General features: G+C 44.9%; 1 protein-coding gene across 1 annotated transcript; it reads left to right on the top strand.

Moving 5' to 3' along the window:
- Window positions 1–1,568: 1,568 nt before the first annotated feature.
- Window positions 1,569–23,303, top strand: LOC107193197 (doublesex- and mab-3-related transcription factor A2). Its single transcript, XM_015582604.1, has 6 exons — window positions 1,569–1,864; window positions 4,488–4,839; window positions 19,245–19,367; window positions 19,831–20,105; window positions 20,597–20,894; window positions 22,523–23,303. Exons 1-6 carry the CDS (start codon window positions 1,595–1,597, stop codon window positions 22,858–22,860), a joined length of 1,656 nt encoding a protein of 551 aa, XP_015438090.1. The 5' UTR covers window positions 1,569–1,594; the 3' UTR covers window positions 22,861–23,303.
- The last annotated feature ends 265 nt before the right edge of the window (window positions 23,304–23,568 follow it).

Raw genomic sequence — 23,568 nt, 5'->3', positions numbered from 1 at the left:
CGCATAGTTTATCCGAGGGTGAGAGAGTCGAGAGAGAGAGGTAGGTGGGTACGTGGTTAGGTATGTCCCCCATTCACCCCGGTCAGAATATAAACTCTTAACATCTTGGTGGAACAAGCGTGCTCGGCCAATCGGATAGTCGGGCGGGCGTGGCCGCGCCTAACCGAGGCTTTGCGTTTGGCCGAAGCCCCGGGGAGGTACACTGTGGCACAGTGTTTTATTTCGCGGCAACTGTGGAGGGGTCGTTAGTTTCTGCCCTATCCACCCCCGCTACGAATTCCTTCTCTCTCTCTCTCCCTTCCACCGTCACTCTTTCTTTCTCGTTTGAACGCTGCATCCCTCTTATGCTCCACTCTGCCCACCGCGATTCCTCTCTCTTTCTCACGCTGACACACGTTTCTTTTACCTTTCTTTCTCTCCGGCGATCTTTCCGTCGTCACTTTTCCACCTTCTTTCACGTTTTTACTCCACACTTTCCGAGTACCCCTGTCTTTCTTTCTCCCATTCTGTTCCTAGCCTCGCTTCCTGGATCCTCTCGCGACATTCCACACCCGCCACCACCTTCCCAACCCCTCACTTTTAATCCTCCCCTCCACCGTGTCACTGTTCCCCCACCTCTCACCGTGTCGTCGTCCGCCTTCGGCTCCCTCTTTGCTGCCCGACACCACCACCGCCACCGCCGCCGACGTCGTCGTTTCTCTGTCTCTCCGCGTCGCACTACCTGAATCGACTCTCCCCGGGATGCTGCAATTGTTGACAATGCCGGAAGAACGAGAGAGAGAACGCGCTGCGAGAAGAGTCGGCCCGATCCCGCATTTCGTACCCCGACACCCGTACGAACGGTGGTGCTGTCCGCCGTCGCTACTCTTCTCCGTTGTGGACTCAATGGACGTGTGGGCGCGTGCGCGTGTCCGCTGCTAGGCCCCGCGTGAGTTTCCCCTCTTCACCGCCGCTCGTCGCCACCTACCCAGTCTCTTCGCGCTCCCCCTCACCCCCGCCGCCAGTTCGAACGTTTCTCTCTCTCGCTCCGCACGGTGTGCCGGTTCCGAGAGTTTCCACCGTCGAACACCGTTTAAATGTGATTTCTTCGGTCGGAAGTAAGGAGAGAACCCCGGTGTGACCACGATCCATCGCACGAAGAATCCTGTGGTGCACCCGTTGTGCGAACCGAGAGTAACGATCGCGTGTGAGGTTCTTCGTCCCGACGATTTTAAACTGCGTTCTGATCCCCCACCTCCCATACCCTCTCTCGTGTTCCGGGGGAACAGAGGGATCGAGAAATCGTACGCTCGGAGCTCTCGAGGGATACATTGTTACCGAGGGACTCGCACGGTAGTGATACGGCCGCTGCTAGGATGAGAGCGACGCGTGTCAGTGAGTACTGGGCTTTACGCTCGGCCGACAGAGACTGTACACCGTGATATCGTGTTACGCATACGGTGGTTTTTAATTTTTTTTTGTTCCGAACGTTTGTGCCGTTTAGACGACGATGATCACCGTTGTTGTATCGTTGTTTCTTGTTTAGTGAACGTTTGGTCGTTACCGATCGCGTTTAATTACGTTCGTGGTTCGGTCTACGATACCGGTCGACACGATGTCGTTGCCGCGGGGTGTCGGTCTCGGTGTCGACGTGGGACAATTGATGCAACACCAACAGCAACAGCAGCAGCATCACGTGTTACCGGCCGCGTTCTTTCTACGTGCCAGTGCCGAGAGATATCAGAGGACACCAAAGTGCGCGAGATGTCGGAACCACGGTGTCGTGTCCGCGTTGAAGGGGCACAAACGGTATTGCCGTTGGCGGGACTGCGTGTGTGCGAAATGTACCCTGATCGCCGAGAGGCAACGAGTCATGGCTGCTCAGGTAAAGTGTCGTTTGAGTTGTTATTGTTCTTGTATGGTTTGTCCGTGGGGAACGTTCATGTGATAGTCAGGCAATCGAACTTTTTTGAATATCGTTTATGTGCCGTTTATAAGGTGAACGGGGTTAGGTACACTCGCGAGCAAACTCGGCTTCCACTAGGGGAAAAAGTAACGTAGAGAAGGACCTCTTGCGATTTGGTTTCGGGAATAATTGAAATATATGTCAAATTAACATTCAATTTGCCATTTATTTCAGTTTTTGGAATAAATTTATCAAGTTGTAGGAGGTCCTTCTCCTACGCCACTTTTTTCTATGGTGGAAGCCGAGTTTGCTCGTGCGTGTACAGTGTCGTTTGAAATTTCATTGAGAAACTGTCGTTGAAGAAAAATGCTGGTTACTAATCGAATTTTTGAAGCGTCAGTTCGTACCGCTGTGAAAGGAAATATGTACAGTATGAAGTAATCGGGTTATTGTGTAATTTCCGTTGGTGAACAGTTTATGAATAGACTGTGTTGACAGTTATTAAGAATGTTTAAAAGGAAAGGCATAACAGTATTATTTTGAAACGTAGTCTTATATTAACCAGTAATAAACCGGAAGTTGCTTATGGTTTAACCTAACATGTCAGTTGACCGGAAGTAGATTTTGCATAATTGTGTATTGGTCTGTTGGAACCGTTGGTAGTTCGTTTGCGAATGCTGTTTTACTGGTTTATTTCTGAATAATTCTTTTGAGTTTCTGTTAAACGTGTAATATACATATAAAATTGGAGTAGAGGTATTAGCACGATTCATTTGTTATCTATAGTACTGAAAAGAGTGCATTATTTTTTTTGCTATTTGTAACGAATCACGTATACAAAAATTTATTTAAACGTGATGTGTTTGGATTGTTGTATTATAATAAAATAAATGAAGTTTGTGACCATGATCGGGACCTACGAGTGGTAAGAATCATTCAAGCTATGTGTTACAGTAACTAAATTTGCACGATTCTATAACAAATTTGTAGTTATCTATTTATCAATATGGTGTAAATATAAATATCGTTACTATGTTTACTGTTGTTTGAGAACAAATTAACAAATGGTATACGAACTGTATTTACATAATTTACGGTATTATTGATGAAAAATCATGATTGAAATGATCGACTGATATTTCAATAAAAATGTATTACCTGTAGCAAATTCTACGAAAGCATTTCTTAGAGGCGCGAGTTAAGGGTGCCGTTTTCTTTCCCATGGCTTCGTGAAATGAATCAAGGAAGTGTGAACTGATTCAATTAGAATCGGCCTTGAGGGTCTCTTGAAACGTGCGACTTTCTTTCTCTCGACGATTCTTAAATTTCTTAATCCGACAAGGAAATAAGTCGCGTTTACAGCGTCCATTTTGTTACCGTCGCCAGCGAGAAGTTACCATTTTCCTTTCAAGTTGCACATTAACTTAATTATACATACAAAAACATTCTAGTAACAGATAAGAACATATTTAATCCATTATTAGTTAAATAATGGAATTATATAGTTTATGATCAATTTTTAAAATACCATCAACTTTTAGAAAGAATGGTAATTACTCTGTAACACTAACAATTTTATTCATTATCTTAGTTGCCATTATACTGATACTTTAAATCTTCTTTATTTCTCATAAAAATATTCTTCGACATTATTATATTTATAAAATATTTTGAAGTCACATTGAAAATAACCAAATAAAAGACAAAATTCGGTCAAATTAATTGAATTCATTTTAGCATTTTGCATCGTATCATGATGAAGATATTAATGAATTAAAATTTTTCAATTAATCAAACTTAGAAATGGAAACACTATCGACAGTATAGTTATTGGTGAACAATAACCCTTTACACTCGATGGTCCCGCCTAAATGAATAAAATTCACAAAAAATTCTGAAATTTTGAATGCAGACAATTAATTCGTTACATCTCCATTTTCATCACGGACGATGCTACCGTTACCACCCCTTACTGTGGCTCCGCCGGATCGTAACACTATACTCACTCGAGGTTTTGATTCGCGGACCCTCGTGCCCCTTATTGGATCATCTTGATATCTGCTTCTTCGTGATCGCACCTGTATCCTATCTCTCCAGATATCTTTGGCCGATCAGCCGTGAAATTGATCTCTAGTCAACCGAAAGTCGAATCGTGTTTGATGTAAACACTCTTCGGGAACGTAGAAATTAAAAAGTTCAACGAATAATAACTAGACTGGTCCCATCTAGGCGATGCGATGTATCAAATTCGGCAACCTAAAAAATAAAGTGACAAAGTAGGCGTCCACTGTATGTACAAATGTAGTTAAACGTCATCAGTTCACACAGTCAATCTTCGATCAGTGTTCCAGGGCTCCTGATTAGTAGAGGTCTTCAAGTGTACCGCCGACTTTTTCATGAGGTTTACCAAATCGATAGAGCTTGGAATTCTGAAGTCAATGATATTTCTTCCAGCCGTATATGTCCATTAGTTTACAAAATATTTAATATTTAGTGCCAAGGAGCCATCGAACACACATCGAGGATTTCCTGTCTTCATGGATTATTTTCCGTCGATGATTTCGAAGCTTCTAATTGGTTGTTAAAAAAAAACGGTTCGCAGGTTGCGTTACGGAGGCAGCAGGCCCAAGAGGAGAGCGAGGCGCGCGAGTTGGGTCTGCAACTGCAGTACAATGCGGGCAGCTGCAATACCGCCCCCGTTCTCCCTGGCGCGGGTACCGGGAGCACGCCAGCTGGCAGCCCACCCCCGCACCCGGCCCACGTAGCAAGTCCAGCCGGTCTGGCGATTCCTGCGGCGGCGGCGGCCGCAGCCGCAGCCGCGGCAGCACACATCCAGACCCAGCTACAGCACCAGCAGCCCGATTGCGGGCTGATGCAACGGAAGAGGCTGCCGCAGGACGAGTACCGACAGCCGAAGCTCGAGAAACAGGAACCGATCGGCGGTGGAATTGCAGGTGAGTGAAATTTGTAGATCTTATCGGACAGGTGGGTGTGTGGAGACGTTTCTCCCAATCGCCTGGATTTCTGGTAACGTGACGGAGCATTTGTTCATTGCGTGAGCATTGTTGTTGCCGGCCATATGTTAGAGCAGTTCGAAGCGTATCGTTTAATAAATTATTAATTTATTTCGTTTATGACCATCCTTTTATTTTCGGCCTCCTTACAAATTGATGAATCTTGTCGGGCGACTGAAGACTCTATGGCAGTGATGGCGAACCTTTTTAAGCCGTTTCCAAGGCGTAATGTGCTGTCTGGGGTATGATTGGCATTCCAATCCCGAAATTTGGGGGAAGACTGTTTAGATTATGCCTGCGTCATTCGGATAATGAGAGAAGCTATTCGTACTGTGATGACGTTTTGTCATAAATAATCGTGCCGTGGAAGGCACTATAATGTCGCTTGGTAGCTAGAGGGTTAATGGTTTTCTAGGACTGGACCTAGAATATTCTGATCGTTTGGGGTGTTTGTTCTCCTATGATTCGAAAAAAACTACAATCTTAAGGTATGATTCATAGAATTTTAAATGTATCAGACAGTTCCAGGTTCTCTTGGGTAATACAAGACATTTCATCTTTTACGTTTATGACCCGTTGGAGGTGGCAAAACTCCAGAACGTTTGTATTGTTAAAATATTCCGAACGGCTCAGACGGGGTTTGTACTCTTGAGATATTCCGGATGGTTGGAAATTTATTCCCTTTGTGATATTTCGGATGCTCGGAAGTTCCCTACCCTCGCGATATTCTGGATAGTTTTCGAGCTGCTGCTCTGGGGCTACTTAGAGGGCTCTTGGGCCAGAAACTGCAATGTGCTTCCTCGTTGAATATCACAGTTCCGAGGTGCTTATTTCGTGATGTCTTTAGAAGTTCTAAAGTGCATCTCAAGACGGCAATATATCAATAGCCCTGACCTTGATATTTAATTACACACTTTGTCTGCATTCCGATTTCAAGCCTCCAATTTAGTAGTGTCAAATGAACTAAGACGAGTTTATTAAATTAAGGTTACTGAATTCATTGAATATCATTAAAAGAAGATTACTATTTACTACTAAACGTTCTAATCGTCTTAGCTTCTAGGATTATTTTTATATCTTTTGAGGCTGAATTTTGTATAAATTTCGAAAAGTTGGGTAAAATGTAATCTAATTACAAAATCTAAATTGCAATTACATTATAATTTTTATTGTAAATTTAGTGTAGTTATTTGCAATGTAATTGAAATTGTATTTGCAGTTACATCGTAACTGTAATTTCGATTTTGTAATTAGATTACATTTTGGCCAAATCTGCTGTAGATAGGGATTTCGAAAAAATTGTTGATCGAATCGGCAAGCCATCGTCGTCATCGAACAGGTGGGGAACACCTAGGCGCCGTAAGGAGCCACGATGGTCACGGAGCTCTCGCACGTGAGCGAACGGGGCACGCGTGTGCACTTCACGGGAGGGTGAGAATGAGCCGTGGCAAGGAGAAGAAGCCCGACGGAGAAAGAACCGAAGGGTTGAACCGTCGGAGAGAATTAAAAGCCGCCACTAACGAGTGTGCACGACCTCTGGTTTGAGTGGTATAATAAGGGGCCCGGGGAGTTTGGCCATTATTTACTTAACATTATGGTCTCTTGGCCACTTGCCCTATTTAGCCCCGTGTGTAGTACGTTCACGCACGCTCCTAATGGGCCACTCGGTACGCAACTCATGCGTGCTAAACGCATGCGCTACTTCGTCCATTCTGTCTCTCCTCTGTTGGTCGCGTGCCACGATTGTCGTTGCTCGTATCGCAGTTTCGGTAAAATTCGAACGAAAAATTTATGGCCATTCCGCGATTGGAAGGGAGAACGATTAGTTTGGGAGAAAGTTTTTTTCGAGGCTCTGTCGCCTGAGTTTCGTCGGCTTATTTTGACTACAATTTTCGAGTGACTCGCAATTAAAGAAATTCATTTTAAAGAGAATCGATCACAGAATACGGACATATTTTTTAAAAAATTTTTAATTATTAATATTATCCACTTATAAAGGAGTCATGTACACCACACGATGTCCCCCTTGCTACAACGTAACATCTGTAGAAATAATTTTCTATACAATGCATAAATTCGAAGTGCTTCACCCTTTGTAACACGTAAATTCAAGATCGATACAATAAACAATACATCCAATCACTGTACCTCATACACAACACAGAAACCATCCTAAAACAACTCTTTACCATACCTCGTGATCTTTCGTCCGCTTTCCTCAAACTACTTCCCTGAATGCTGAACGGTATCCCAGACCCCCTTGCATCGGACAGAAATTGTTTTCACAATTTTTTCCCTCGCTGTGGGGGGGTGTAGTCTTCGGCCGAAGGGATGGAAACTTCGATTTCACTCGGTTTCAATTACACCTAGGCTCCTCTTGTTCCCGTTTGCCCTGTGTTGTTCCCTCGCCACCCCCTCCGTATCTGAAAAGTCGAGGGTCGCAAATGCACAAGATGTCTCTCAGGTCTTCGATCTTCGAAACAGAGTGCTTACAGTAGTGCACAGAGGCGGGTTGGCTGGCGCATCTTCGGTCGAGAAGTTTAGCCGTAATTGAATTTCTCGGGCCACTGCCTACCCACCACCGTTGGGGGGGGGGGATTCACGGGACTGGTTTGTTGGTTCCTCTTTCGACGGTTCTCTGTGTGTATATTCTCTGTCCCGTCGTGGCGAGAGAGGGTTGATGCACTCTCGCTCTCTTCCGTCCGCGGCACACAGAGGACAAACGAACGACACCAACGGTATTCTGCGTCCTCTGGATGTGATCATGTTGTGTTCACGTCGCCCCTTTGGAATTCGCCGCCGTCTGGTCTCCTAACGGGCTGAAAAAGCGAATTGATTATCGCACGGACGGTTATTGTATGTATCTGCAACGAGGAAGTTAGTATTTGGTTCGTTAACTAGAAATATTTATTAATTGTAGACGTTAACTCTTATGTAACCGGGCACCTAGGCACCCATTTTTAAATTTGTTTTCACAATTTATATAGAATAGTTCATTATAGAAGTTATGAATACTTTTTTTTTTTATTTCATCCTGCGTAACAATTTGAAACACTTGTTTTCGAATATCTTCCGTGCAAACTTTGTAAGAGATTGACAAGAAATCAGTAAGGAAAAGTCTGACAGAGAAGAGTTTAACATGATTATATTGAATCACGGATGTTAGCATAACGTTTTGGCTAACAAAGAACCAGGTCCATCGTTTTATCCAGATACTCGATGGGGGGGATGGACGGGATCCGGGGCCAATTTGGATGGCACGCATGTCAGTCTCGCGTATCAAAGGGCAGGGAACGTGCACCGCAGTCATTACGTCGGAAAGGAGGACGCGGAGATTTGGTCTTTCCAGCGGGATTCCTCCGTGAAGTAGGCAGGATACGCTTTGTAGGAGCCTTGGTACACACGCGAGCGGAAGAACGTCCCTTTGTGTGTACGTGTGCGGTACCACCCTTTATCCTGAAGGATCACTCGGTCGTTCTCCGTCTACGGGTGGGGAATGGATGGGGTGGAGACCATTATCCGGCGGTTTCTCACAGTAGAAGCTTCTTCGAGTGTCCAAGAAACTTTGTGAAAGACCAGTTCGCTTCCGTTCTTCCTCTTTCGTAGCTGCGGAGGACACCAGGAAATTATTTCACTCGACTGTGTATACGCTCGCCCTCCCTTCGTCTTCGTCCCGTTCCACCCATTTCGAGAAACGGGGGTGATGGTATCGCGGCACTTATAAGGGGGCCATCAGCGAACTGATATAGGTCGATCCCCGGGTGAAACTTTGGCGTAACGACGAGGTACGTGGAAATACACGCCAAGTGGGTACTGTTCAGTGGATTCATTAGGAATGATCGTGTATCTGGTGAAGATTCTGTGTTACAAGGAACAAAGGGAAACTTGTGTATTTTCATTTAGATACCACCAACGTCAGAACACATGGGGTTTATAACAGTTCAATTGGGGTAACTTATGTAGTCCATAGGTAGGGAAATTGGTAATTAGAAGCTTGAATTGGAATAACGGGAACTGGGAGATTCGAAATATGTAGATCCACTTAGATCCAAGGGACCCGAATTGTACAAACTGAGGACTGAGAAATTTGTAATCAGATCACCCCAGGAGACGAGGGACTCGATTCATGCACCTTGAGTCTTAAGCGTTTTAAGCTTGGGACCTGGGGTTAGAGGTGTTTAGTGCTTGGGACTTTGGGTTCAGGGGTTTTAAACTTGGGACCTTGAATCTGGGAGTTTTGATCTTGGGTACTTGGTTCCAAGGAGTCTCAGGATTGACTCTAAGGTGTTCAAGTAGCTTAAGTCTTAGGTTCCCAGGTCTGGGGGCTTTCAGACTTGGATCTTCGATCTTATATTTACTAGACTCACGCTTTTCTACGCCGTTGGTTCAAGTAGATATTGACTAATCACTAGACTGTGGAAATTTATGCAAATTCACAATATCAAATACTAATAACTTAAACATTGTAACCGAGTAGAATTTTAAATTCTGTACCAAAGGCTTTACTAAATTAATAATAAGACATAAACAGCTTGAAACTTTATTAAAATCTTTATTTTATTTTATTTTCCAAGTTGAAAGTCGCTGTAAATGTATAAACATCCGAAGTCTAATAATTACACTCATGGCTCATGGGGTCAAGGCTTCTCTATCTATCTTTCTTTCATAACTCGAAGTAACTTCATGTTTAGCCTACCAAGTTTGCCATCGGCGAAGCGCCTTACCTGTACGCGCTGCGAATACCTATAACATTTTCCCCCCTTCCGGATGAAATCCACGGACTCAGCTACTTATGTTTTCGCGACGTGCCTGGCAACATTGTTTGCAAAGAGTCAGCTTGGGTACACTCGTGGAACACAGACCGACGGCTTCAGGCGAGTCCCGTCGGTGGTTCAGCGGCTCTGTTTGCATAGGTGTAGCCGTCGCTCCTTCGAAATGCACGTACACGTGCAACGCCGCCGTGGAAGCACGTTTTCGAAGTGTGTTTGAACAAAAACCTCGGGCCTGGCGTGACCCTTTTTCATCTACCGCGAACGTACGACCGTGGAGATCCGTGAAGGATCTCTGCTCTCGATCGTGGCCTCGTTGGAAATCCTTGGGGATCACAACGGTTCTCGACACCTTACGCCGCGGTCTCACGTATAGGAATAATGATAATAGAAGCACAGACGAGGTATAGGAGTAGAAATTTTCATGTCTTAAAACCATGTACATCCTATTTAGTAATATTTTCTTAATTTTAATAGTAGTGGAAATAATTAGGCTCGAGTTAAAATTAACACCTTGTATAGAGTAAAGTGAACACGAGGGTTAAACCTGAAGAGTCTTCATTGATGATAATAATCTAGTCTCAACCCCTATTTGCAACGCACAGAAATCGATAAGTCGTCCATTAGAAATCGCCCCCTGATTAACCATTGCGTAGCCAACCCCACTTCTAAATTTCCTCTCACAATTATTTTATGTTCTCGAAAACAGCGCTTGGTATATTATAGAAAGGAAAAACTAAGAGTTTCGGAAAAGTACGAAAGTAAAATTATCTATGTTTATGTAATCTCAATTACCGTAATAATCCTGTGTTTGCATCACAGGGTTCGAAATGAATCCGCGTGTGATCCATCGGGTTCTCGACGATCTTTGGTACCGTTTCGTACGAGAGAAAATCCAGGGGGTGAGAGTAAGAGGGAGAGCGTGGTGGGAATAGAAACGAATCGAGCGATAAAAGATCGAGTGAAAAAAAAAATAAGAAGGTTCGTCGGTTAATCGCGAAGTGTTTTATATTCATCCCTCGATGGTTTAACGGCCGATTGTGGCCGAACGGATCGTTCTATACCGTTTCAATCCCAATTGAAGAATACTATTCAGAAGCCTCCTTCCCAGCATACTCCTTACCCCAGCCCTAGCGCTGTCGAAAAAGAAGCGGCGGTTAATCAAACATGCACTCGAGCCAGGCGATAGGGGCTTCTTTCTTCTGTTACGTGCCCCTCCCCCGTAAAAAGAACAGTTGCCCCCCTTCCTCCCCCTTGTGCTCTTTAATTAAGTCGAAAAGGTATCGTTTATCGCGATCTTCTCGACGATCCAGCCTCTCCTCTCGAGGATACGAATCGTTTGGGGTTGTTGTGCAGGAGATATGGGGGTAGAACTTTTTTTCTTTGAATGGATTCTGTTCAGTTTCTTGGAATTCGTTGGGTCGGGTTTTTTTTTATTTATTATTTTAACACTTGTGATGTAGGGAATTGAGGACGGGTCAATCTTGACCCGTAAGGGAGATTGCACAGACAAATGTAGTACTGGGAAAAAGTATGGAATGGCATCATTTCTTAAGGGAAAAATGTGTCAAATTAACACGAAGGACGGATGAGGGTTAAAACCCGAAAGAAAATGTGTCTGTCTACGTACGACATTTTCCACTGTGTCAACCAACGTGTTAATTCGCGAGGTTTCCATTCAAATCGCGTGGATCCAGTAAGAAATTCATCCCACCAGAGCATCGTGTCGTCGCTCGGTTATCCACGAGAAAGGAGTGTGACAGGGCTGCCTTGGCGGGGTTTGGGGGCGATAGGAGGGGTCGTCGAAGAGTTTACGAGTGAAGGAAGGAAGGTGAAAAAAGGGGAGTCAGAGGTCGAAACCCCCCCCCCCCTGTGGCTCCCGTTCGCGTTCAGCAACCGTTTACGAGGCATAAACGCCGAAACAAAAGACGGCTGGGCGCGAAACAATTAAAAACGTTACGCCCGATCGCTCTCTCCACCATTCTCCCTCCCTTTCACCATCATTCCCACCCCTTTCTTGCTTCCTCTTCTCTCTTTTTTTTTCTTTCTGTCCCTTCATTTCCCTGCGACCACCGCGCGTTTCTCGCCCACGATCACAGTCGTTTCGACGATCTTTCCCGTCTGACCTCTCTCTCTTCCTCGCGACCCTTTAACCACCCCTATATGCCCATCGAATACACCGAAGGGTGGGGGTGGGAGAGCGTACACATCGGGGGCCGATCGTTCTTCCACCCCTTTTCGGCGCGACACGAAAACACACGGCCGACTGAACACCAGCCCACCACACATTCCTAACGGCGGGAAAACAAAAGGGTATCGCGGACGATTTAATGACTGATCGGGGGCTGTTGCTCGCTGTTGCCGTCTGAATGCTGGAACTCCTCTCGAGGACCTACAACGAGGACCGTCTCTGCTTTCCTAAGACCTCTCTCTTTCTTTTTCTCGGTGTTCCACTCTACTCTTTCGCGGTCTTCATTCGTGGTTTCTTTAGAGTCTTCCTACGATTGCTTATTCTTTTCCCTGATTTTTACAATTTTCGAAATTTTAATGCTTTCTTTTTATTCGTGTTTTCTCTGGAAAACGGTGCTTCTTTTCGATTTGGAATATTATTGATTTTCTTACAGAAGATATTTAAAATGATATTCAAACCCTAGTCAAGTTCTTTTTAAAATATTTTGTTTACTCAGACAACAATTTTGTAATTACTATATATATATTTATTTATTTAAATATTTTTTTTTTATATCACGCAGAACATCCGTAGCGAAAGCGTTTAGTAGACATTTTGCCCCTAAAAAATTCGACTTTCTTTCTTCCATCTCCTTCAATTTCCCCATACACCCATTTTCCTTCTAATTCTACATCTCTACAATCCGTTCACCACCTTCATTCCCTCACATCTCCGTTCTTAATCATCCTCCCTTCATCGCATCCCCTTTCAATTGTATTCCCATCTTTCCTCAACGCTTCCAGGTTTCCTCGTCCACTTTTCCCTCCCTCCGTCGTTTTCCACCCCCTGCCACCAAACCCCTCCTTCTCCCTTCTTTTTTCTTCGATTGTTGTCCCCCGAGCCGCTTTCCTCGCGCTCTCAATACTAGCTTTTCTTCGTCCCTTGCGGCCTAGGGCCGATTTCCCGCGTCATTTTTCCTCCTCCACCTCCCCTTTTCTCGATTCCAGAGAGTCGAGGTCCCGCTGCTATTTTCCGGGCGTATCGATACGTAATAATGAGACTCCTTTTTCTTCTCTCTCTCTCGCCACACCGACGTTCCCGTCGGCCCTGCGTCCACACCGGTGCACAGCTTTTCACGGGCGTCTCTTGGTCGCATCCGATTAATTAATCTCACGGCGATCGGGCCTGGAATGTTTTGTCGCGCGGTGCCTCGCCGATTCGATAGGGTGACGGGAGAGGAATAGGAACGAATGAAAACGCGGCTGTGTTGTGTTTTAACGGAGGTTTTAAGGAGACCAAGCGAAGCGTTAACGGTTCAACTACCGAACAAATCAACGTGACTTGTCGGTGCCACTCTTGGAACGATGATTAAAATTGTTATAGAACAATATATTTTTTGCACAGATCTTATGCAACTTTCATTACGATGTGAATGTGACCAGGGTCGTTCCTGGATTGTTGGCCGTACGGGGGCAAAACAATATCGCCGTTCTTATGAATTTAATGAATTAATTTAATATTATTGCAACCCCTTAATTAATTTAATATTATGTAAACCCTTTAATGCATACCAATGATTTTAATTGAAGATCCCCCAGCATCAAGGGCACAGCCTCGCCCTATTTGTTTCACACCGTTTCGAAGTTTCCTTCGCAAGGACGAACTCTGGGCCGATCCTCCGCGATTTTCGCTATTATTTCGCGGGAATAGGAACTGCTGCTGCTCCCGTGAACGCTCAGAGTCGCAAACAGCCGGTTATTTTACGATCCTCCGAACAATAGGAAATGATAATTCATAGTGGCTGTGCACTCCACGCAACCCCTACCGCCGTTCGCCACGAATAATATCGCACCAGTGGTGATTCTGCACGGGCTCTGCTTGTGATAACTGTAACGCCTCGAAGGGTTATTTATTGCGTGAATTCCGTAGTTTGGACTCTTGCGCGCGCACGACCCCTTTTATTTTCATCGACGGGAATAGACAATAAACGCTGTGTCATCGTTTCATCCGACGCTTTTGTCAACCCCCTTCGTTTCTTCTTCACGGTGGCCATTATACGGCGGAAAATAGGGGAAACTGGAACCTTTTCAGGCTTTGTGTCGGACTATTTTTCCTGTAAAAAAGAAATGAAGTTATTTTCTTATTACTTCGAACACTCATCGAGGATTTACTGTAACCACTATTATTGGAACAGCGTATTTAATTATTTCGAAACTAAATACGTACAAAGTTTCAACAATAATTACTGAACCATTTATTCCCAGATCTAATTACATATAATACACCTTTTAAGTCTGTATCGAGGCCGGCAGAGAGCAGTGGCGGGGCGTCGGCTGAGGGCCTAAGCCTAATTTATAGGGATGTTTCGTGTCCTCCACAGTTGCTCTGCAGCCTGTGTCCTATTACTCCTATTCTCTATTATGCCGTGCCCGCCGTAGGCCGGAAGCTCCCGATATCTATATGCCATTCTAAATTATTCCGCATTGTCCTCCCGTGATTCCATTGTCCGCGTCTGTCTCCACCGTGCCGGTGATACGCAGCGCGCGGCGGGTTTGGGGCGTAGACCTACAACGACGACGACGACGACGCGCTGTGCCTCCCACCCCTCTGTCTCTTCAGCTGCACCATACCGTTCGCTTTGCCCCCGGTCACGTGTGTGTTGTATCTGCTTCGAGTGCGTCTTGTCATCGGTCAAGAGAATCCGCCGTCGTTGCCGCCTACGGACTTGTACCTACGTATGTACACCAACCGAGGACGACGTCTAATTAATCGTGTACAGTTGGGAGCAAACTCGGCTTCGACCAGGGGAAAAAGTAACGAATTAAGGAAAACGCCACTTACCACTTGGTATTGGGAATTATTGAAATTTATGCCAAATTATCACTCGGTTTAACATTTATTACAGTACTTGGAATAAATTTACCAGGTGGTAGGAGACTTTTCTTCTATGCCGCTTTTTCCCCTAGTGGAGAAAGTAACGTAGGGAAAAGGCCTCCTACGTTTTGGGTATTATTAAAATTCCGAAATTGAATAAATGAATTGATTTGAACTGAGAATTCCAAGCTCTGTCACTGTGTTAAATCTTATTGAAAAATCAGCGTTACATCTGGGGACTGTGCCCTGTTAGCGCCGAGGAGCCTTCGAACACTCATCGATCATTTACTGTATGTTGATAGAAACCAGATAGGTCGAGAAACCTCGCATAAAAGTTACACAGAAATCGTCGTAAACGCGATACTCATGAGCGTATTAGGATTCTGAACGTTCGATTATGAACCGGAACGGATTATCCGGGTCGGTTTTCGTATCCGAGGGGAGTGATGATCGTGCCTCTGTGAATCAATACGGTGGAGAAAAGGTGTGAAAACGGAGACCATTGTGACAGGCTACGCCCAGAAACGCGTGGACCAGCGTGAAAAAGAAACGACGGGAGCACAGTGTCGCGATCTATTTAGGAATTTGTATTTTCTTTTTTGTCCCCCGTATCGGAGCTATGGTCTCGTATTTCGAGAAGGGTGCTCGCAATTTATTGTAATCTCTCTCTTTCTCTCCACACCTCTCCGTTCACTTGGACACACACGGCCGACGGAATCTAACTTTCTCCACGGTGTAACGTATCCCGATGTATTTCGAGACGTCAAAGGTGAGTTAATAAAACTCGTTTCGATGTCGAGGAACCGGCTGATAGAACCTCCCTCTGTAACGTCAGACGATTTATTACCAGTTCAGATCACCGAATGGAATCCCTCGTTTGACACTGTGCGTCAGAATCGCAGGAACGAAGGAATGGGGGATCGAAAGTAGGGTAGGTTTCGATTCTTTTGGAATTTCTTTCAATGAAATGCCTAATCGATGGCTAGAATCGGGGAATAGATGCTAAATAGTCTTAGACATTGGCAATTCGAACATAAATTCATGCGTCGGGTGCTAATTTTATAAAAAAAAAAAACAATTCTTCTACAAGATATCAGAGAGGTACAGTGAGTTAAAAAACATTCTCCGGAAAAGGGGTTTAATTCGACGCAGATGAAGAAAAGGAACACCACGGTAATTAACCAAAACGGTCCCCCTAGTGCACTTGTTATATAGTTGCTCTGGACGAAGATCGGAGTGGCACTCGAAGCAACCTTGTTATCGGAAGCGTGTGCGCGCGCGCGTCAAGACCAAGGAACAGGAAGCTCGAGGGATGAAGAAAGAGCTCTGGGGGGTGGTCGGGCGTAACCGCCAGAGTGGAAGCTACATTTTCTCGTTCCTCCACCCTCTCTTCGTTCGCTAATAAACGGCCGGTTAAACTTTTTAACGAGCGGTCAGCCGAAGCGGAGTTTCTTGAGGCGGGCAACGCAACCCCCCACCCCTTTTGGAACACGGGGATTCTTTCACGCATTGCTGGGCGGTTGAATGGCCCCAGTGCCACGTGCATACGCCTCCACACGTTATAACCGCGCACTCGAAAACCCACCCCCACCCCTTGGTATTACGTTCTGCGATTATGTGGAGGGGGGTGGGGTTATATAGGTACGTGTGGACCCTCTCGCAATTATTTCTGACAACCTCGAGAGAAAGAACCGACCAGGGTTAACGTTTCAATTCTTCATCTGGTTTCGATCGACAGGACTCGAGCCCTCGTGATCGCGGTGGTGGTTTCCGGAACGATTTCGAGATCCTTTTTGAGGTGGTTAGAGTAACGACACCGAATATGAGATGTCATTTATGTTTCATTAATTATTAGGGAATAGAAAGGGATAAAAATTAAAAGTTTTTGCGCTACTGTATTTGTCAGGAATTTTGTACATACTTAAAGGTGCGTCTCCATTATGCCGATCGGCAGAATCGAACATATGGGGATATGTCATAGGCTGCGCGGCATAATTGGGACGCAAGACTGGCCGATCGGGTTTTTTCGATCGGCATAGTGGAGACGTAGCTTAAGAAAATCATTAGTTTCTTGGATACTATTATTTAGTACGAGAGTAGAGAAAATATAAAGGAGTACAGAATTAATGGTTTTAAGAAATTCCTCCTGATATGAGACCCTGCTTAAAATAATAAATTAAAATTATCATTAAAAGTTAAAAGACACTTGTTTTATTTTACTTTTTTAAGACAATTTGAACACATAAAGGCAGCATCAGTAGCCTTACTTGGATGACGTCATCATTCACTAACAGTGTTCCCAATATCTTGATGAATGTCTGAATTTTTAGAGAATGTTTTTTTTTTTATTTTTGACTGGAATTGATGACATTATTTTGGGGTTCGCTCGATTCTCTAACCGTGTTATGGAAATGTACCGTGTTGCACGAGGGTTGCCTATAGTTTCCAAGTTCCGATGTTTGCTTTCAAACATTTCCTGGTAACGAGGCCCCGTAACGACCACCGAGCGGAAAAATAAACGAGTCGGTTCTTGGTCTTCCGTTTCACTTGAACCCAACCGTCCCCGCAGAAATACAAGTTTCGAGCGGCTTGGTAACGACGACCGAAGAAACTTGAACAGCAGCCCCCGCCACTGACCGCCATTAGACTCACCGTCTTTCTCGGCATGACGACAGTCCAGGAAACCAGAAAGAAAGTTGATTACGTTTGCTGTAACACCAGTGACGTTTGACCTGAATCTTAAATCAACTCCGATACCGCAATATCTTAAAAGAGGATCCATTAACGTTAATAAAGAACATTAGAGATAGCTCAAGCTTCTGTATGGTACTTACAGTAAGTCAACATCGGGCCCAAATGATTTATTCAAATCCAAGCTAACCTTTCTACTACTCACCGTACAATATCATTTCATTAAGGTAAGAGTGGTATTTTTCGATTGCCCCATAAATATGTATTTCATTTTACTAAAACACTAACCAAGAAGTGTCTACAACGTGGAGATCACTGACGCCACTGTTTTCCACTGAACCGACTCAGGCCGAAAAAATTCATCCGAATCGATGCTACCCTTTTTACGATCTACTTCATAATATCATTTCACTAATATGGACAGATCCTCCTCGACTGCCCCATAAACATTTATTTCATTTTGCTAAGACCCTACCCAAGAAGTGTCTACAACGTGGAGATCACTGACGCCACTGTTTTCCACTGAACCGACTCATACCCAAAGAATTCATCTTAATCGAAGCTACTCTTTCTACCACGCAGCTATCATTTCACTAATGCAGATACATAGATCCACCTCGAGTGTGCCGTAAACACGCCAACAGCCCTGCCGAAGGGTATGTACAACAAGGGACATCAGCTCACGTTACCATGGGCTCTCGAGACCCCTGTTTGCGGGTTGCGCGTCGACCAAGAGGGCGATATATACGGGGTTGGTGGGTAAGGGTGGGTCCAACAGGAGGAATGATATTTTAATAACTGTCTCATAATCCATCCCAGCTGCGGCCGGCAGGCCAGACACGCGTGTGTCCGTGATACGACCCGGAGAAGGGACGGAGGGAAAGGCTGCTTTCCCTTTTGTGTCCCGAAAGGCGCGACTGGAATTCCCCACGGGTTACATTAACACCGGCGTCCCGATATTGCATTCCTTCTGCATCTCCCTGGCCCCCGGAAGCCGCTGTCGATCCTCGTTAATGTTGTTGCCGGCGGAAATTAAGCGTGAGATGGACCGAGAATTTAGCGGCAATGCACGAAGATCAGGGGATTCTTTCTTTTTTAGGGGTCCAGGAGATCGATTATCTAAGGTGTTCTTTAATCTCTTAATAGTCGCCGGTTAATTGTTGGGATGTAAAGAAGCGTAATGTCAGAGTTGGGCAGAAATTTATTGGAGTAATACATAAAGTATAAATCACTCGATTGGTGCTCAAACTTTCCACATTTAAAATACATTTTTTCTGCAAAACTAGACCAACTCCGTTTTGCTCAATTTTTTTCAAAAATTCAAGCGCACAATTGGTTCATAACATTTTGATATTTAAAATAAATTTCCTAGATCATTTTTCCGGGTTTCGATTACTTTGGAGAACGTGTACCAGGTTCGAGTGTACATTCTTCCTTCGGGTACAGAATCTGTGGGACACGTTTCCATCATGAATGGTTGAAACCTACGATTGCTTTTGTACGGCGAACTTCACTAAACCGCTCGAACGGGAGTGTATAATGCTCGAGCCGGCGGGGCCCGTGGCCGGCCGGTAAACACCGCGGGGTATCGCCGGCAATAAAAGATGCACAACGTTTTTTCAAGGGTGTCGAGGATCGGTAAGAGTCAATTCGGCGTGCGTCGTAGAACAATACAAAGTGTTTGCTCGCCGGAGAATTTCATCGGTATTGTGCGTACTAATGCGTGCCACTCTCTCCCTCTTTTCCCCCTTTTTTTTTTTTTTTTTTTTTTTTTTTTTTTTTTTTTTTTTTTTTTTTTTTGTTTTTTTATATTCGAGCGATACGCCCCTGTTTTGTTCCAGGCACAAAGAGGTCGAGAATCTCTGAGAGCACTACGGGAACAATGCTCTCCACGAGCGACACCGGTAACGAAGACGACCGTGACTCCGATTCTGGCGGGGAACTTCTTGCTGACCGTCCATTGGGTGAGTCCCCGTCTAAAGTCGTATATACAGGGTGTAAGAAAAGTGTTGTAGGTCCCTGAAATGGGAGACTCGTGAGGCGATTTGGAGCAAGTTTTTCCTTAGGAAAAATGTTGTCCGAGGCTTTGTTAACGAGATATCGACGAAAACCCCCGACCAATCAGAGTTTGGACCGCAGACTCGCAGTCTGATTGGTCGGGGTTTTTCGTGTTTCGACCAAACTGTAATTTCACCACGTATCTTTGTCAGAACTTCTGTTAAAAAATTTTTAATATCACCAAAAATCTGAGGAAGCAATATATCCTCAATATGGATAATATCAAGAATTTATTCTTATTGTATATTTGTAAACAGGTATGTTGAAAGCACAGTTTGGCCGGATACTTTTGGCAGCCATTTTTATATTTAACGTAAAGTTTAACAGGACCGTTTTTGAACATTCTGTACTTTATCGTTCGCGTGACAGGAGTACCAACGTCGGTCGGATTGACGGAGAACGAGACGACAATGAAACGGTCCAGTAGTTTAAATGATTCCGAGGAGGGAAGTCCGGATCCAGGCTCGCAGAGCCCGACTCACACGCCTCCGCTGACGCCAGCCCTGACGCCTCAACGAGAGGACACACCAGCGCCGGAAAACCTCAGTCTTCGTAAAAGTGGAAGTCCACAACAAACGCAACAGACACTCCAACCGGTGGATCTGGTGCAACCTAGACCTAGCCCACCGTTACCTTCGCTGGCGGTAAGTTCCTTTCGTCGAATCCATTGACCTCTTTTAGCCCGTTGTGAAAATTGCTGATTATCTAATCCAGTCCTTTTTGGCGCATTGGGAAAATTGATAACAACCCAGGAGTCTTTAGCTCATTATCAAAATTGCCAATGATTTAGGTTAGGAAAATATAATTCGATACAAACAGGTATCGATACTTTTGTTTCGATACCGAATAAGTATTGATACCTTCATGCAATACCAGCAATGAGTAAAAGTATCGATACCGTGGCAGTATCGATTCAATCCTACCTGTAAGTCCCCCCGATACTCCAATAGCTAAATGGTGTCTCAGCAAGAACTTTTATTATTGATATCTTCAGAGTTATTAATGACACTAAACGTGAAATAAAATGTCGGTCAAATGACCACCGATTTTAGAGACATCCTTTACTTACCACCCCAATTGTAACAGAAAATCAGTGATTGGGAACCGAAAAATATGGAAGTTCCTTTTGTTCCAGGCTGCAGCGACGGCGGTTCATTTCCCTCCATATGCGCCACTCTACGGGCCAGCGGCCAGTTCTCTCTACTGTTCACCGGCCCTCTACCAGCATCAGCACCACCATCACATTCCGGAGCATCGGGAGATCCAAATGCAGATGCAGATGCAGAGCATCCAGCAAACCTGTGGGCTGCAGTTACAGCAGCAACAGCAGCAACAACAACAGCAACAACAACGGTCCCCGGTAGACGTTTTGCTGAGAGTGTTTCCGGGAAGACGTCGCGCGGATGTCGAGGCTCTGCTGCATCGATGCAAAGGTAGGCTGCAAACACCTGGAACACGATCCGTGTACAATCTCATTCAATTCGCGGACAGAACACGATACGGCCGTGGGCCAGTCCCTTTTCAGAACGTTCTGCGCGGCGGTCGATTCGGGAACCGAATCGTTCTCGGGTTTCCACTTCGAACCGTCGCGGTAGCCTGAACCCCTTGCCCCTTAGGCGGGAATTTTGTCTTCGCGTTAGGATCGAGTTTAGGGACTTGGTGATTGTTTTTGTTTGTTTTCTCTTTATTTCGGTCGTGATACAGATGAATTATAAATAATGGAGATGCGGGGTTTGTTGGTTGGGACACTTGTCGGGCTCGATCGAAAGGGTGTTAGAGGAACGGACCTTTTTCGGGGTTTCGTTTTCGGTGAATGGGTTGTCAGGATTCCGAATTATGGGTATTGAAAAGTTTTATGTACTGTTCTTGGTGTTAGGAGGCTGCAATGTAATTATAGGATTTTTTACTAGTACCTTCTATGTGATTTTGATTCGTTATTTTCGAGGCCGATTCAATTTGATCGTATTCAAGGCTGAAAGGTCCAAGTCTCACTGTCTGAAAATATGAAACACAATTGTAATTTTCCTTCGTGAAAATTTCACAAATTCTCGGAATCACTGATCCAATAGCACGACAAAATACAGTATTCTCTCTCTACAATCCCGCATGAAACATGATCGCACTATTTTCACATGAAACTTTCTCAAATTCTTAGAAGACAATGATAGGCTATTATTATTATTCCTTCATAATCTTCTCCCCAAAAAATTCTCACAAATGCTTAACCCTTTATTGCCCGGGCTCTTAAATCGTTATTTCAAAATGATGAGACTGATATATACAATGTACATATATTTGAAGTCAGAACTTCGATATTAAACAGACCTATTTTATTTCTTTATTTTTGGAGGGAATACTTGAATTTCTCAAGTGAAACCATGGATATCCACTTGACATCAGTGAAACTACAGATCCTTGCTGATAAAAGTTACATATTAACCGGCGACAGAATTCGACAAACTTTTAACTCTTTAACGCCCAGTGTGACTATACGTCACATCTAGAAAGTCATATTTCCCGGGGTTTTATCGTGAAAATACATACGAGGTGCACGTATTGGTACCATACTCGAGTAAACTAATCGTAAGAAATAATTTTCTCCCCGGAAGAGGTGTTTGGGCATTAAAGGGTTGAAAATAAATTAAAAACATTTTCTAAAACAGATTGATTTAATATGGATATTCTCGACTTCAAAATACGAAGATAAAAAATATACATCAGTCTCATAATTTTTTAATAACAATTTAAAGGTCTGCAAATTAAAAGGTTCAAATCCCCATCAATCTCCCGAACCAAAAACGCCATAATCCTCACTCTATAATCTCTAAACCCATCGTACAACCATAGAAAAAGAGCCAGTACCAAGCAGTTAAAGGACAACCAAAGCCCAAAAAGACAAAAAAAAAATAATTACCCAATACCCATAACTTGGAATCCACCGATCAGTTACCCGAACCTAAAAAAGAAAAGTTCTGTCATCCCCTGTTGTCTCGACTGTACAAGAATCCGAACAGGAGGACAGACTCGTCAGAAAAAAGAAACAGCAAAGTCTCTGTCACAGGCGACGTGGTCTCCGCTATGGAGGTGTTGGTCTGCGAGGACAGTCTACAGCCGAAGTCCGCGTTCTCCCCATTAGCTGGTGCCCTCGCCTCGGCCGCAGCGGCGTCCGCCTCGGTTTCCGCTGCCGCAGCTTACGCTACGCGTGCTGCGTACTGCACGACACCGATCCCCTCGACCAGACACCGTTTCCTCGCCGCCCCGTACGCCGGGACCGGTTACCTGCCCACTGTGATCAAGCCACCCAATCAGAGCCTGCACGCAGCGGCGAACGGGACCGGGGACGCCTATCGGGAGACCAGTCCCGACGACGCCAGCGACAAGACCAGCTACTCCGAGTGACCGGACGACACCCAGCAGACGGCCACCTGGTCCTACCTGCAATAGTAGCCACGATGTAAGGGGAGCCTGGATCCGAAGAAGAGGACACTTCGATTTTCGAATGGAGAAAAATGGCGCCCGCGAAACCACGATCCAGGAGTTAGACATGGATCTGGAGAAAGGGACACTTCGATTTTCGAAGGGAAAAAATGGCGCCTGCGAAACCACAAGGTTCCAGCGACGATCTAGGAATCAGACTTGGACCTAAACAAGAGGACACTTCGATTTTCGAAGGGAAAGAATGCCGCCTGCGAAACCACAAGCTTCCAACGGTAATCCAGGAGTTAGACTAAGACCTGAAAGAGGGGGCAGTTCGATTTTCGAATGGAGAAAGATGGCGCCAGTGACACCAAGCGCTTCCAACGACGATCCAGGACTTATTTGGATCCTCTAAAGGCTCTGGGATTGGGACAAAACATTCTGTGGTTTCCAGAGACGCTATGGGACTCTAGGGGGTGTTCAGGAGCAGTTTGTTGTGTGTGACCCCAGTGAGATTGATGGAATCGTTGAATGGCCGTGTTGGGGGCCGATAAGTGAGTCTGTGGAACGTGGAGGTGGTCCGATGGTGAATATCCCTTTGTGGATTGGGATTGTCTTGAGGACGATGTACTCGTGGTGGTCTACGTCTCTGGGAGGAGATTTAAATGCTGACTCTCTGTCCCTTTGATT

This window comes from Dufourea novaeangliae, unplaced genomic scaffold (genome assembly GCF_001272555.1).
Source record: "Dufourea novaeangliae isolate 0120121106 unplaced genomic scaffold, ASM127255v1 scaffold7, whole genome shotgun sequence".
Classification (NCBI taxonomy): domain Eukaryota; kingdom Metazoa; phylum Arthropoda; class Insecta; order Hymenoptera; family Halictidae; genus Dufourea; species Dufourea novaeangliae.
Note: the sequence above shows the minus strand (reverse complement) of the source record. Positions and strands in the feature narration are given on the sequence as shown.

Bases quoted from the DNA above. Each gene is read 5' to 3' on its own strand.
- LOC107193197 (XM_015582604.1), top strand. From the start codon at position 1,595: ATGTCGTTGCCGCGGGGTGTCGGTCTCGGTGTCGACGTGGGACAATTG. The intron at 19,368-19,830 runs GTGAGTCCCCGT...TTCGCGTGACAG, and splicing joins TCTTGCTGACCGTCCATTGG to GAGTACCAACGTCGGTCGGA. The intron at 20,895-22,522 runs GTAGGCTGCAAA...TCTCTGTCACAG, and splicing joins TCTGCTGCATCGATGCAAAG to GCGACGTGGTCTCCGCTATG.